The 16467-nt window shown below is 52.3% G+C and overlaps 1 protein-coding gene across 4 annotated transcripts; it reads left to right on the top strand.

Annotated features, from left to right (window-relative positions):
• The first annotated feature begins 737 nt into the window (after positions 1-737).
• On the top strand, positions 738-9734 carry LDLRAD1 (low density lipoprotein receptor class A domain containing 1). Of its 4 annotated transcripts, none has more exons than XM_032302917.1 (6): positions 738-860; positions 1380-1431; positions 3916-4041; positions 6019-6156; positions 7587-7715; positions 8532-9734. In XM_032302917.1, the coding sequence occupies exons 1-6, from the start codon at positions 840-842 to the stop codon at positions 8678-8680; spliced, it is 615 nt and encodes a 204-aa protein (XP_032158808.1). In that variant the 5' UTR covers positions 738-839; the 3' UTR covers positions 8681-9734. The 4 variants fall into 4 exon arrangements, with proteins under 4 accessions (XP_032158808.1, XP_032158811.1, XP_032158810.1 ...); XM_032302918.1 differs by having other exon boundaries at positions 771-860; positions 6075-6156; XM_032302920.1 differs by lacking the exon at positions 3916-4041.
• The last annotated feature ends 6733 nt before the right edge of the window (positions 9735-16467 follow it).

Raw genomic sequence — 16467 nt, forward strand, 5'->3', positions numbered from 1 at the left:
TCCAGCGGTTCATATCCCAGTGCAAAACAGAAGGCCAGTCCCAGGGTAGACAAGCCCTAGGCATCAGGGGCAAGCTGCCCAGTGACCTTCCCAGGAGGTCCCACACTCGAAGTCCAGAGGTGGACACCTTGCCTCCCTTGGTCTTCCAACCAGTCCCTGGAGCTCCCAGAGCCTTGGTCCCCTCAGCCCTGGGATGAGGCTGCCTCCTGCAGGGCAGGAAGCCAAGGTTATTCAGGTGAGTGACCTGCCTGTCTCTCCTCCATCATGGGCACTGTCCCCCAAAAGACAAAAAGGCACATGGCCACGTTTTAAAAGAAAATAATTTAAAATTATGCTTGTTTTATAATTTTAGTGGAAAATGCATATTCTGACCTCATAGATTACCTATTAAATTGACTAGAACAATAAGAAAATGATTCCTGTTTTAACTAGAATGTTAATTCTGGATATTTTTGCCTGGACATTCATGCAGCTGAGGGTCCTGAGAGCCCCTGGTCTCACCACAGATGTGGAGGAAAAAGCAGGTCTGAACCCTGCCTCCCACTCCCTACTGTGTGAGCTAGGGGCAATTTCGTCCTATCTGACCACACGCTCTTTGTCTGTAATGTGGGCATGAGGATTCCAGCCTTGGAGTGTGCTGTCGGAGGTCAGAGGGCGGAGTGAGGAAGGGCCATGCAGGAACCTGGGAGGGGACTGCCCACAGGGAAGGTGTGGCCAGGCCAGGCCTCAGTCCTCCCTCCGCCAGGCTGCCCCTGGCAACCAGGCCAGAACCTGTGCTGAGTTCTCTGCAGAGGGCCTCAGGGCCAGGATCCTGGAGCTGGGAGCAGGAGGCCCGAGACATGAACAAAATCTTCCCCCAGGTAAGAACGACTTTAAAATGCTCCCCGACCTGGGGAGGCCAACCCTGGAATAAAGAGTGGGCTTAAGTGAAGAGGGGAGCAGCTGATGTGGCCCGGGTCTCCCTTGCTCTGAAGGCTCCCTCCCAGGTTGTAGGGGACCCCACATGTGAACCAGCCGCACAGTTCCGGTGGTGAGCGCTGGAAGGGGGACAGAGGAGCCAGGTGCACAGGAGGCCAGGGGAGGGATCAGTCAGCATTTTGGGAAGGGACCTTAAGGAAAGCCCCTCCATGGATGAGCCTGAGCAGGTCTGAAGGATGACTGTTGGCCAAGTGGACAGTGGAGAGAAGGGCACTGTGGGCAGAGGGCAGTGTGGAATCATGAAGCGGGCGTGATGGGCTTGAGGTGCTCAGCATGCTGGCATTCCCACGATTCCACACAAGGCTCTCCCTGACCCTTCTGAAAACCCCTTCTGGCTGGCTCCCAGAGGCTGCCTGGCCCTCGGCCCACCTAAGTCCTGCCCTCTCTGTTCTCTTGGGCAGGGAGACAGCGATGACAATGCTGCTGGAACCAAAGCCCTCCCCCGAGGGGAAGGTAAAGGACAGAGCTCCCCAATGCGCTCCCTTGAGGCTGGGCTGCTGCTTCAGAGGCATGAACAGGACTCCCCAAGTCCCCCACTGTCCCTCAGACCTCTGCCCCCATGCTGACGTCATGTCTTCCACTCCCAGCTTCCTGGCCACAGGGCTGACAGTCACCTGCTTGAGAGGGCTGTTCTTTCTCTCTATGCCTTGAGCGCCTGTGTGTGCTGCCTATCACACACCCCGCCCTACATACTGTTTCCATGATGACTGAAAGAACTCTGCAGCCAATTCCCTGACTCCGTGGGTGACGTGGACTGTTCTCTGTACTTCTGAGGGATAAAGTAGACAGGATCACACACTAAGTTAGCTCCTACAGTGTGCCACTAACTCACCATGCACCAAGGACAGGTTGCTTTGCCTTTATGCATAAAGGAAGAAACACACATTTATTGAGCACCTATTGTATGCCCCATCTTGGCCCACATTTGTCAATGAGGAAACAGAAACCAGAGGTAGGTAGTAATAATAACAGCTCTAAAGGATCAGCAAACCCCCCAACCCCCCAGCCCACCCTAGTCTGTGCTTGGCAGTGTATGGCCTCTTTTAGTACCTAGGACACCTGTGAGAAGGAGGCCTGTTTGGGGACAATAACAGATGAGGAAGCTGAGGCTAAGGGACTTTGGGGAGCTTGGCCAAACTGGGATCGCACACAGCTGGGAGGTGGGGAGAGGCGGATGGAGTTCAAATTCAAGTTGGGATTCCTCTTGTGGCAAAGCATTGTGCCTTCATTCTTCCAGCGGGGCTCCCACTGGGCGTGGTTGTGGAGCAAACGGCCTCTTTCTCCCATATGTCCAGGGAGGGCTGGTGTGGAAGGGCTCTAAGCCCTGCAGAGTGGTGCCTTTGTGGGGCCCGGCACCGGTGCTGCCAGTCCTATCTAAGGTCCCTCCCGGGATTCCTCCGCCCAGGCCTGTGCTGCACAAATATTTGAGAAGCAGCTGCTTGAATCCCCGGGCTCCACACTGTCTCCCTGGTTACCTGAGTTGGCGCTGTGTTCGCTGATGACGTCTAGGGAGCCACAGAACAGCCCTGCAGGGGTGGTGGGTTTCAGCTCAGTTCCCCGCTCATTCAGCGCCAGGCCTTCCCTCCTACACGCTCTCCCTGGAATGCCTTCCCCTGCCCACCCCCACGCCCGCCCCCTCAATCCTGCCTGTGCAAATCCCACCCTTGTTTATCTTACCCCTCCTTCCGGCATCCGTGGCCCCTTGCTCACACTTTGTTGACACTTTAGCACCCGGGACCAGAGCTTCAGGAGTCCAGGTACAGGTCTGCCTAGCACAGGCAAGCGGTGTAGGAAGCTCTGGACAGGGGAGTGAATCAGAGGGAAGGGCCTCGAACTCACCTGAACTGGGTGCCTTCCCGTGTCTCCCGGATGTCTGGGTCAGAGTGGTCACAAAACACTCACTGGGTGCCCAGTCTCGCAACTGGACCCTGGGGACACACAGATGCCGAGACCTGGCCTGCCCCTTTCTCTGAGATACCTGCAGACAGCAGTGGCGCCCACACTCTCCCTTTCCCCACCCATGCCTTGTCCTCCTGAGTGCAACAGCAAGCTCCCAAGGTTAGGTAAGGACCGCACTGTGACGATCCTCTGTCGTCTGCACAGCAGGATGCTCGTAGGTCCTCAATAAAGCTTTCTTTCATGATTTTCGCAAGCAGGCAAAAATTAAAGGTACAAGGTAAGTTAAAGGGGCGGATGTCTCCTCTCATTATTTCCACGGTGCTTACGTAAACAGCCAGGCACATAATAAACACTCAATGAACACTAAGAGTAGCTAAAACCTTTAGAGCACTGACTGTGTGCCGAGCACTGTTCTTGCTGGTTACTGGCTTAGCTTAGTCCTCTCAACAAGCCTAAGGGAGATATCATGACCCACCCCTCATCTGCATGAGGAAACAGGCGTAGAGAAGTCAAGTGACTTCTCGGTGGGGTCCAGCTGGGAGTCCAGCCAGCATCCTGGCTGGCTCCAGAATGGATGGTCACTTGGCGTTGACTCAAGTCCCAGCTCTGCATGAGGTGATCTGGACCTTTTCTTCTCTGAGCCTCAGTTTCCTCATCTATAAAATAAAGGTTTTTGAAAAATAGAAGTAATCGCTACGAAGGGCCTGCTTTATTTTTTCCGCAGGCAGCGGCTCACTAAACAGGTGTCTGTTTCTCCTGGCCTCCTGAGGAGAAGTCCTCGAGGGAGGACAGCAGGGCGAGGGCCATGATGCAGAGACCTGGATGCCCACCCCAATTGCTGCTCACCAGCCACTGGCCTGGGCAAGGGACAGGCTCTTGGTGGAGGTGGGCCCACAGGCAGAACCGGGTGCATCATGGAAGTCTCAGGAGCCCCCTCCTCCAGGGAGTCCTTCTTGCTCCCAACCCCGCAGGCGGGGAGGTGCACCTGTGGGGCTGGGCAAGGGGGATCCGCCACTGGTTTTCCCACCCCACACGCAGGCTGCGGCCCCCTCTGCGGCTCACGCCAGGGCGCCTGCCTCTCAGCCTTCTTGCTGCTCCTGCTGGTCACTCTCGCTGCCCTCATCGCCCTGGTCTCCATCCTGGGATTCCCACAACACACACCAGGTCAGCGTGGTCCAGAGTGGGTGGGTTGGGCTTGCTCAGAGGGGATGGGGAGCCCATGAGGAACCCTAATGCTGTGAGTTTCTGCCATGAGACGCATACGGGACTCTGAGCTGCTATTTGCCCATCTGTACAATGAGTTACTGAGCAGACTCGGCTCTGATGTCTCCTTCCTCAAACAGCCTGACCTGACCCCCAGGCTGGGCCTTGTGCCTCGGCCCCCATGGCTCCCACACCTCCTGTGGGGTGCCGTGCATCTGTGTGTCTGCCTCCACCAGAGGACAGGGACATACCTTGTCCATCCCTGCAGCGCTGCCTCATGGAGCTGATAGTTTGGAGAGTAATGGACATTAATCAAAGAAACCCATTAAGGCAAGGTTAGCGGGGGCTCAGCAAGTCTGGATCCAGGGCCTCTGACCCAGGCTAGGAGTCAGGTGGGCAGCTTGGAAAGGGAAAGGGAGCTGAAGGGCCATGAAGAAAAGGAGGGCAATGGTTAGCGGAGAGGGAGGCAGGAAAAGCCTCCCGGGCGCAGGGAATGCCAGATGCAGAATCCTGAGGGTGGGAAGAAAGGTGAGGAGAAGAAGACACAGGAGGCCGGGGGGCTCCAAGGGCCAGAGCAGTGGACAGGGCGGGTGCCCTGTGCTGGGGAGGGGCCACCATCCAGAGTGCCATGGGCAGAGGCTCCAGCTGAGGGTGGGTTGTCATTTCTAAGAGATGGCTCTGTAGCCAGGTTGGGGGAGTACAAAGGGACATGTGGGGACAAGGGGTAACATACACAGTACTCTACCCCCTCTCCTCGGGCAAGAACACGGGCACCGAGTAGAAGTGCACACGTGAGGAGTTACCCTCACGCGCCCAGTGTACCTGCATATGTGTCTGTGTGTCAGTGTATGTGCACGTCTATCTGCGTGCATGTGTGTATGCATGTACCTGTCTGAGAGTGTGTGTCTGTGTGCACGTGTGTGAACGTCTGTGTGTATGCACACGTGTCAGTGTGTGTATGCATGTGTCACAGTGGGAATTCTCTGAGACTCAGTCCCTCTCCCGCTGGCTGAGGCTGCCCCGGGAGGTGAGAGGCAGGTGTTGGGTGCCCAAACACACATGCACAGACTGAGCCCGTCTCCAGGCGGCACGCACGTGTATACACGCCCACGCACAGCCGTGGGGCCGGGGTGACCTCCTGCCATCACTTTCTCTCCTTTAATTCTTCAGAGCAGCCCTGGGTGGGCTCCCCCCGCACCTCCCCATGGGAAGGAAGGGAAGACTCTCAGCTGCCCAGCGTTCCTGGACACTGGGGGGCTGGCCCCAGCCTCAGGGAGGAGCGGGGACAGCGGGCTTGAACTGTCAGCCGTGTGACTGGGCCTTGCACCTTCTTGAGCCTGGGTTTTCTCATCTATAAAACGGGGCTAAGGATGACACCTCCCAGAACTATTTGAGGAAACAAGAGACTACAACTATCAAAGTGCTCTACAGTTCGTAGTTGTGCCCAGATGTCAGGGATTGTGGTCCCCAGCCAGCCCAAGAGATTGTTTCTGACAGCCTGACCCAGGACCTGGAGCTCCACCATTAAAACCACTTCACTGACTGGAGCCCCATCCTTAGGAGCTTCTGTGAGGCTGGCAATCAGCTCTCAGTAAAGGAGAGAACCATGAGTTACCCTGCACATTCTGTGTTCTAGGGTTGGTCACACAAAAGCTTGTATGTAATCTCCCCAGCAGTCCTACGGGGTGTGTGCTCTCGTCCCCACTGTACAAACAAGGAATGTGAGGCTCAGAGAGGTCAAGTCATCTGCCCAAGGTCTCACAGCCGGGAAATGGCAGAATGGGAGCTTCGACCTCACCTCTGTCACCACCCAGCCCAGCATCCTCCCGGCCACCCCAGCCCCTCGGGACAGCTCAGTGTGGGGCTGAGTCAGGGGAACTTGTGATGCCCTTGTGCACATCACTCTTGCCCCTCTGGGGTCTCCCCCTGCCAACTCAGGGGCCCAGACCTGTGTAACGCTGACGAACAGGACGGGCTTCTTGTGCCATGACCGGAGGAGCTGCATCCCCGCCAGCAGGGTCTGTGATGGCGTCCGCACCTGCGCCCACGGCGAGGATGAGGACGAGGCCATGTGCCGTGAGTACCTGCACAGTCTTGCCCTGCCCCAGGTGGACCCCTCCAGGTTCAGGGTTGCCCCCCATGCCAGTTCTCCTTGACCTGGGGGCCCCTGTGCCTGGTAGCGGAGTCTCTGCATTTATTTCCTGAACAGACGATGAATGAATGAATGACAAGTGAATGAATGAATGAATGACAAGTAAATGAATGAATGAATGAATGCATGAATGAATGGGTTCCAGACCTTAGAGACCTGACAGGACCCAGGAGAGGAAAGCCATGGCTACATGGACTAGGCAGTTCCCATGTAGGAAGGAGAGAGTCTGGGGGGTTGGAGCACGTGTGGTGGGAAGTGGATGGGGGAAGTCACTGCATCAAGGACCTTTTAGACTAGAAGAGATGTTAAAGTTCATCTCGTCCATGTCAGAGCTCATGCCCAAATCCTCTCACACACCCAACAGAGGCCACCTAGGCTCTGCTTGCATACTCCAGCGATGGGGGGCTCACTATAGCCCGAGGCAGCTGCTCCCCTCCCTCGTCACACGGTTTCCATGGGAATGTCTCCCTGGGACTGAATTTAGAGCTGTCCCCTGTAGCATCCTTGATTGGTCCCAACTCTCTTCCCTCATCTGAACCACATTTGAATTCACCTCCCATGATGGGGGCACTGCATGGATTTGAAGATTGCTTTCTTGCCCACCATGAGGTTCCCCCTCCCAGAGCCACACTCCACACTCCTACAGTCATCCTCCCTAAGGCTGGTTTTCTCCACTCCACCGGCACACCACAGAACACACACCAGCTGCCCTTGTCCTCCTCCTCGGCCTGGCTCCAGAAGCATCCATCACACTCCTGGCCAGCCCTGGCTAGTCCAAAGGACAAAGGCTTTTCCCCTCCCAAAGGCCTCTCGCCATGTAGCCTGAGTTCATGTTCATTTCTGGTAGCCCCTTCACACCACCGCCTAACACAGAACCCACCTTCAAGGAAAGTGCTCTGACTCCCTCTCTCACAAAGTTTGTGAAGCCACGTCCTCTGCGTTCTGGTCCCCAGGTGCAAGACTTCACATTCGTTCTTGTTTCGTTCCTGTTGGGAGGAGGTTTCCTGGAGGTGAAGGAACTTGAGCCTGCCCTTGACAGTGGAGTGGTTTTGTAGAGGTGTCCGAAAAGACACTTCTGGAGGAAGGAATAGTGCAAGCAGTGGTGTGAAGTGGGCGTGCCCCGGAGCTAAGCCAGGAATGAACGAGGGAGATGCCGCTCTCTGGGCACCTTATGCTGAGGGGGAGGGAAAGAATCCTCCTCTCCCCTTGATTTGACCTCCTCCCCAGGAAACATTTTCCTGTGTCCTTCTCCCTGTGAGCCTGGGTTTGAGGGGGTGGCCAGGACAGACCACCTCCAGAGAGACGTCTGGAGGCCAGATGTGAAGGGCTCCCTGCTTCATCTGTCCCCCTGCAGGGGATATGCCCCAGAGCCTCCCCAGCTTCCTCGTGGCCCGCTGTGGAGACCCGTCTTTCTGGATCTACTCAGACCAAAAGTGTGATGGGACCAACAACTGTGGGGACTGCTCAGATGAACTGAGCCCAGGTAGGGGTCTGGGCACAGGCTTGACTGGGGCAGCAGGCTAAACAGTGGCCAAAGGGCAGAGTTTGACCAGAGAATCTCAAAGGTTCCCTTGCCTCCCCTTCTTGCATAGTGTGAAGAAGTTTTCCACCCCTGCTTGAGTGCCTCCAGTGGTGGAGTGCTCACTACCATTCCAAGCTGCTCCTTCTGGAGGCCTGTTCTTCCATGGTGGGGCACCTACCTTCAAGGGCACAGATGAGGAAATCAATGCCCATAGGGTTATGTAAGGGGCACATACAAGGCCGAACTGGGATTTCAGCATGAGTTTCCCTCCTCTCCTCTGCACCTCTCAATCACCCTGTGAGGAAAGCAGGGCAGGAATCACTGGTCTCAAACTTATATATAGGAAAACTGAGGCCAGAGCAGAGAAGGGACTTCACAGAAGAAGGGATAGGAAAGGAACAGGGATGTAAACCCAGGTCTCCTGGCTCCAAGTCTGGAGCTCTTTCACTGCCCCAACTTTCTTTTCTATTTCTTCATCATTGTTCAAGCAACAAACGTGTGCCAAGCCCTGGGAAGGGCTGGCTGTGCCTGGTGCCAGCTTCCGGTGGGTGATAGTCAGAAGTCAAACCCGTGTCCTACCTGCAGGACTAACATCATGCTGAGGCCGAAAGGCCGTGCTGGGGAACTAGGGAGGGGTACTTCGCGGGGAGGGGTGCAGGTCAGAACCAAGGGAGGCTTTTCAGAAGAGGCAGTATTCAAGTGGCCTTAAGAGAGTGGGGCTCTAGGGAGCCTGGGGTGCCCCGGGCCAAAGGAGCTGCTCTTCTGCTGTGCCCACAGTGACGACGTGCCCACCCTGTGGCCCGGGCTGGTGGCGCTGCCCCTCGACTGTCTTCGGGTACTGTGGCTGCATCCCCAGGAGCCTCTGCCGCGACCACACACAGCACTGCTCCGACTGGTCTGATGAGTACTCCTGTCCTGGACCCTGAGGGGGCCCCCAGGCCGGAGGGGAGGCCGGTTGGAAAGGCACTGATAGGCCTTCACAGGAGCAGCGAATGCAAGAACACAAGGATGGGAAGGAGGCTTCAAGGTCATCTAGGGGATCCGCGCACCATTGTCTCTGAATAAGAGTTGCCTCTCCTTGCTTTCAAGTTGTTTAGCCTCTCCTTGAATGCCTCCAGGGACAGGGGCTTACGACCAAGTCAGATCACTCCTAACCAAGATGAAGGGGATCCACTTTCCTGATTTTAGGCATGTCTCCGGGGCCACACAGAACAAATCCGTTCTCTGCCCCAAGAGAGGCTTGCAGCTCCTGATCCTATCACCCCTTAGAAAAAAGATAAAACCAAGCCAAGGAGTTCGGATCTCATAGATGCCACATATATGTGAAGTGGATGCCACTTTCTGCTCCCTTGGGGACCCAAGACAGATATTGCTGGGGTCACATGCAGCCTTATATTTTTCTCCACTCAGTGATCCTAGCAGGCCTCGCTGGCTGATCACGGGAGATGGCACTCGAGGCAGGGTATTGGCTATCCTACCTACCCTTGGAAGCCATCCCGAGGGCTCTGAGCTGGAGAATAGAAGGTCAGGAGAAAGAGTAGCTTGAGGTGCTCCTCACTGCCCTTCTGTCTATCCCATTCTGCACGCTGCCACCTGTAACCAGTTGCCCAACCCAACAGCCCAGCTCTCCTGAAGAAGGGATTGCATTTTGGTCCTGGAAGCTGAGTGAATGAACAGTTTCTCTGATACTTTCCAGTTTCACAACAGCCAGACAGACAAGGATAGGTATCCCTGTTAAACAGATGAGGAAACCGAGGCCTAGAGGAAGAAATGACTTGCTCAGGTCATCCAGCAAAGTCAGTGCCAGAACTGGAACCCAAGCACGGTCTCTGGCGTCCCACCTCTGAAGCCTTTCTGCTCCCAATGGGATTATACCTTGGCCAGGGACAGAATCTCCTTGGGGTACTTTAAAAAGGTAATTTCGTGGGCAGCTGAGTGGGTTGAGCATCTGACTCCTGGTTTCAACTCTGGTTTCAATTTCAGGGTTGTGAGATTGAACTCTGCGTTGGGCTCTGCGCTGAGTGTGGGTTCTGCTTGGGATTCTCTCTCTCCCTCTGTCCCTACCCCTGCCAAATAAATCTTAAATAAATAAATAGGTAAAATAAAAAGATAACAAATTTTTAAAATCTTAAAAAAAAATAAAAATAAACAATTTGAAGGTCAGAGTGTGGTCCACACCTATTCCAAAAGAGAGACTTGCAATTTGGAATCTGACCAACAGAAGAGTTCCTGATGAGGAAGACAGATATATCCTCATTGGAAATTAATAAAATTGGTTTTATAAAGCAGTCTTTGGTGAGTTTTGAATTGAACATGAGCATCTGAGAGACTGTTAAGCTCCAGTCCATTTTCTCACAGAGCAGCCTCCAGGCACCTGCTCTGGGCCAAGGCCATTCCAGGCACCCAGGAGCAGAAAGACCTGATCCCAGCACACGAGGAACCCAAGTCTCATGGAGGGGACCCCTCATGCATAGGGGATGGGTGGGGCAGCAGGTAAGGCCGGGCTGAGGCCACCAAGGAGGTGCCTTTGGGGAATGAGGACACAATCCTGTCCCTGAGCTTGATGGCCTGAGGACCCACTCCTGGGATAAGGTGCCTCAGGGATCCTGGCTGAGGAACAGTCCCCCTTGTCTGAGCTTCCCTCCAACCACTCCCTAAGTGAGGCACTTGGGGCTTGCTGGGGACACTGTCAGTTCTGATGCCTTGGGTTGGCTCTGGAGAGGAGGAGAGTTTCTAGGGGAGAGGGGGAGGGGAAGGGCATTCCCCATTGAGGGGCCAATGTAACTGCAGATCTGGATCTGGGGGTGGGACCGGTATAGCTGAACCCAGGAATGCATAGCAGGTCCGAGTGGCCAAAGCACCATCTGGGGGTAGGAGACAGAAGGAGATGAGGTGAGGAGGTGAACCGGGATGTGATCCTTTAGGGCACAGCCCGTCACACTCCCTCCTAAGGGCAGTGGGTGTCATCAGGGGCGATAAGCCAGGAAACACCCTGGACCTACAATGACCTTTAATTACACTGTCCAAGAAAGAGATGCTGGCACCTAGACCAAGTGCACACAGGAGGTGGTCAAGGGTTACTTACTGGTGGAACACAGGGACCTCAGGGAGCAGGGGAGGGGAGGGAACAGGGGGAGGGGGAAGAGTCTGGTCCTGAGACTGGTCCTCCCGCCCTGGGTGCGCCTTCTCCAACAGAAAGCCAGTCTCCAGGGGAAGAGAGGGCTTATCTGGTCCCTGGGCAACAAGAAAAGGTCCAGAGGCTCGTTCCAGCCCTCAGAATGCGTTCCCCATGCCATGGTCTAGCTGTTGGAAACAAGGCTGCTGGGAGGGGGCCATGGGAATATGCCCCCGTGTGCTCATGCTGGTCAGCCTCAGTGGTTCGGGCAGCGGGAGCGCACCCAGTTCCCACCAGGAGAACACATCCTGCCAGTGCCTCAGATGGGCCCTGCAGGGGATGGGCGGCTGGCCCCACTGGCCCTCCTGTCCTGGGCTTCTTCAGTGGCCCTTTTCAGCAAAGTGCCGAGGCAGTGGCACCACGGGCTGCCCCATCATTTTACCCGCCCCTCCTAACCAAATACACCCACCAGCCTTTAGGGGTTAAGAAGCTTCGTTTCACAGAACGAGATGCAAGGCTGGGACACACTGGTCCCAGTCCACTCGGTGTGTCCGGAGCAGAGCAGGACCTAAAGCCAGGTTCCCAGGTGCACACAGTTGGTCCCTGCTGTGTTTACTGGGAACCAGGCACTGTGCTCATTAAGAGCTTCAGCTCCCATTCTCCTCCCAACAGTGCCCTGAGGGAGCTACTATTTGCACACACACCCAGAGGCCAGCACCTCCACTGGCTGGGGGTGGAGCCAGGCATCTGGGGGCTCAGCGGCAGTAGTCCGCGGTCCAAAGCTCTCTTTCGGGAGGTCTGGGAAACTTCTTGTGGTGGTGCTGCCCATGCAGGGCCATGATGGAGCCCAGTGGGAAGCCAACCTGGGGCAGCCCAGGCTGAAGAGTGCAGGGAGGGCACCTGGTGGCCGAGGGAATGTGAACCAGTACCCCTGGGTGAGGAAGAACCTCTGAGGTTGGGTTGCAGGGAGTGAACTTGACTCTGCACGCTACGTGATGCTGGCAGAAATCTTCAGCTGGAGGAACACGTTTGAGTCTTTCCTTCTGAGGAGGGGCTGCAGTAAAGGCTCTCTTCCCAGCCGCAGGAAGAATGATGTCATCGGCAAACTATCTTGCATCCTTATTGAGAAGAAAGATCCAGAATGTGAACGCTACTTGGAAACCTTAAAGCTTTAAGCAGAAGAAAGAGGAGTGCTGAGCACTGTGCCAGGGGCTTTAATGAGTATTAAAAGGAGGTAATTAGTCAGCAATATTGCCAACGTATATGTGCCTTGTCTCGTGTGTGCGTGTGTGTGTGTGCCTTGTCTCCTGTATCTCATTTTCCCTAATACACACAAGCATCCCAGGCACCGGTCTGGTTAGTCACACTTGACAGAGGCACACCGAGACGAAGTTGCTTGCTTGAGATCGTAGAGCCAGGATCAAACCCGGACATGTCCCAATCCAGAGGCTGCCACACGCCTTCCTTGACGTCTAGCTCTTTCTCAGCCAGCAGTCTCTGGAAGAGAAAGCTAGAGCTCAGGTCAGGGGGCAGCAGCCTGTAAATGGGAGGTGGCTGGCGCTGGAGTTTGCTCTTTTCCTGTTTATTGGTTCTTCTTTTCAGAAAGAAACAGGTACCACAGCAACCTCCTGAACAATGTTCCATAAACTGGGTCCAGAAAGACACGGAGCCCAGGGCAGCCAGCCAGGCCCTTCCCCCAGTTCACATCAGCAGAGCGGCGGTGGGGACTGAATGCCGAAGCCTGCTTGGGGAACCCAGGCAGCCAGCGTCAATATTTGCCATCTCCCAGCTTCCCTGGCCCTCCTCAGGCTGAGATCAGCACTGTGAGAACAACAGGTTCTTTGCTGTGCAAACACGCAGGGATAGATGAATGGAATTTAAAAAGGCTCAGCCTTCGCCCCAGGGTTTGGGCTAGAAATCTGGTCTGGATTAACTCTCTGAGTTCACTGTTTGCTTAGGACTCTCCGTTCATCCTTAGACTCACCGAACCTCAGATGTTGGAACTGGGGAGAAACCCATAGCCCAGCCAGGCTTTTGACAAGAGGACACCGGCACCCCTCAAAGTGGCACAGTCTGGTGGTCATCACTGGGATTCTGAGAGCCACCCAGCAACTCTGGGTCAAGGAAGAAAAGATTGCTCTGAATATTCTTTCAAAAAAAATAATTTATTAACATGTAATTTACATACAGTAAATGCATAGATCTTAAGTATATGTTAAGTTCTTTTTATTTTTTTAAAGATTGTATTTATTTGACAGAGAGAGAGATCACAAGCAGGCAGAGAGAGGGGAAAGCAGGCTCCCTGCTGAGCAGAGAGCCCAATGCAGGCCTTGATCCCAAGACCCTGAGATCATGACCTGAGCTGAAGGCAGACACTTAACAATGGAGCCACTCAGGCATCCCAGTCCAAGAGTTTCTAAAAACAGCTTTATTGAAGTATAAAGACATACAGTAAGTTACACATAGTTTCAGTATATATTTTCATAAGTCTGACATATGTATATACACCTAACAAAACTACGACAATTAAGATAGTGAACATAGTCGCCTGCCCTCAAGTGTCCTTGTGCCCCTCTGTAATCCTTCAGCCTGCCCCCTCTCTAGTCCTCCCCCTCACACTCAGGCAGCCAGTGATCTTCCTTCTTCAGTATCATCTGTACATCTTTAGAGTGTTATATGAATAGAATCGTGCAGTATATAACCTTCTTGTCTGGCTGGCTTCTTTCACTCGGAATAACTATTATGAGACTCACCCATGTGGTAGCATGCCTGACATCCTTTTTACTCTTGTCTAGTATTCCTTGTGTGAATATACCACAATCGGTGCATTCCACGCTGAAGAGACGCACTCTCCACTTACGCATTCATTTGTAAATGGACTTTTGCATTATTCCCAATTTCGGCTATTGCAAATAAAATGGCTACGATCATTTATGTACATATCTTTATATGAACATAATATTTTCAATTATCTTGGGGTAATACCTAGGAGTAAAATGGCTGGATGTGATCGGTGTATGTTTACCTTTTTATGAAACTGTTTTCCAAAGTAGTTGTATTGTTTTATATTCCCACACTGCAATATGAGAGTTCTATTGTCCTATATTCTTGCCAATACTTGCTATGGTCAGTCTTTTTCATTTTAGCTATTTTTTTTTAAAATTTTTTACATATTTAAGTAATCTCTACCCCCAAGATGGGGCTCAAACTCACGACCCCGAGATCAAGAGTTGTACGCTCCTCCTACAGAGCCAGCCAGTTGCCCCTCATTTTAGCTATTCTAATAGGTATGCGGTAGCATCTCAGTGTGACTTTACATTGTATTTCCTTAACGAACTGATGTTGAGCACCTTTTATATCTTTGCCATCCACATTTCTTCCTTGGTGAAGGGTTCGTTCAAATCTCTTACCCATATTATTTAGATTGTTTGTTTTTTCATTACTGGATTTTGACTGTTTTTTACATACTCTGAACACACATCCTTAATCAGATGTGTGATTTGCAAATATTTCTCCCAGTCCGTGGTTGGTCTTTTCACTCTTTTAACAGTGTCTCTCCAAGAGCAGACATTTCTTTGTTTTGTTGAAGTCCAATTTATCAGATTTTTTTCTTTTATGGGTCATGCTTTTGGTGATGTATATATGAAATGATTGCTTAGCCCTAGGTCACAAAGATTTTGTCCTATGTGTTCTAGAAGGTTTAAAGTTTTGGTTCTCTAATTAGATCTATGATCCATTTTGAGTTAATTTTTGTACAAAGTCCAAGGAATGAATCAACATTCTTTCTGTTTTGTTTTTGCCCATGGTATTGTTCCAGTATCATTTGTTGGAAAGACAATCCTCTCTCTACTGAATTGCCTTTGCATCTCTGTCAAAAATCAGTAATCTATATATTTGTGCTCTATTTATTCCATTGATCTATTTGTGTGCCTTGATGCCCGCATCATACTGTCTTGATTACAGTTGCTTTATAAGAAGCCCTGAAATCAGGCAGTATTAGTCCTCATATGTTGTTCTTTTTCAAAAGTATTTTTTGCCTGTTCTATCTGGATTCTTTCCATTTCCATATGAATTTTAGAATCAGTTTGCCAATTTCTATAGGGAAGCTCTGCTGGAATTTTGATTGAAATAGCATTGAAACTATAGACGAGTTTTGGGGAGAACTGACACCTTAACATTGCTGAGTGTTCCCATCCATGATTACATCATCTCTCTCTATTAGTTCTCCTTTGCTTTTTCTCAGCAATGTTGCATGGTTTTTCACTGTATAGGTTTGTACATCCTTTGTCTGATGTATCCCTAATTATTTCCTGTTTTTTGATAGCAAGTGGCATTTTAAAATTTTAATTTCTGATTTTTCGCTGCTAGTATATAAAGATAGTTAATTTTTTGTACATCTATCATGTATCAGATAACCTGTTAACCTCTCTTATTGTTCTATATTTTTGTAGATTCTATCAGATTTTTCCATATACATAGTCATATCATCTGTGAATAAAGAAAGTTTTCATTCTTTCCAGTCTGGATGGCTTTTATTTTTCCTGTGATTCCAGGACATTTACAAGGTTGAACAGAAGCGGTGAGAGGAGACAGGCTCGCCTTCCTCCTGATCACGAGGAAAAAGCACTCAGTCTCGGGATCACTATCCTTCACCGCCCGATGTCCAGTGTCTTAAAATTGTTGCTTCACGTATTCTGCCTGGTTTTTTGTTTTGTTCCAGGCAGGAAAGCAAAGCTGGTTCCATTATTACACCCTGGCTGCCTTCTGAATCCTCTGAGCAGGGCGGACGGAGGAAGGCGCGTTCCCAGAGCTTTCCAGCCCCACCCCCTTGCAGATTCCTTCTACCTCATTCATCAAGAAGCAGGGGTCCAACCATCACTGCTTCATTTTAGAGCCTGGGAGATGGAGGCAAGGTAGCCTCCACAGAGGGGAGTGTTGGGAATGGACGAGATTAATGCCCACAAAATTCCCCACTTAGCCTGCTTGGTTCTGTGGGGAAATATTGGACCTGAGAGTCCGAGGGAGCACCCTGACTTGCCAGCAAGCCTCCCGCACGGCCGAGCCGTTTCCCACCTGCGCAGCACACTGAGATTTACAGAGCACTTCTCTTGGAGGATCCTTGTTCTCACGCCATCATCTCCATTCAGTTTCCAGAAGAGGAGTCCTGGCATCTGCCACTTAAGATTCTTGGGCCAAGGGGCATGTTATTTGATTAAACTGCAGGTTTTGGGGGCGCGTGGGTGTCTCAGTGGGTTAAAGCCTATGCCTTCAGCTCAGGTCAGGATCCCAGGGTCCTGGGCTTTCTGCTCAGCAGGGAGCCTGCTTCCTCCTCTCTCTCTGCCTGCCTCTCTGCCTACTTGTGATCTCTGTCAAATAAAAAAATAAAATCTTAAAAACAAATCAAATAAATAAAATGCAGGTTTCGGGGTGCTTGGGTGGCTCAGCGTCCATCAGACTCTTGATTTAGGCTCAGGTCGTGATCTCGGGTGGTGGGATTGACCCTTGAGTTGAGCTCCATGCTGGGGCCAGAGTCTGCTTCGGTCTCCCTCAGCCTCTCCCGCTACTTGTGCGCGTGCGCGTACACAAGCCCGGACCCAG

The sequence above is a fragment of the Mustela erminea genome, chromosome 10 (assembly GCF_009829155.1).
Source record: "Mustela erminea isolate mMusErm1 chromosome 10, mMusErm1.Pri, whole genome shotgun sequence".
Lineage (NCBI taxonomy): Eukaryota > Metazoa > Chordata > Mammalia > Carnivora > Mustelidae > Mustela > Mustela erminea.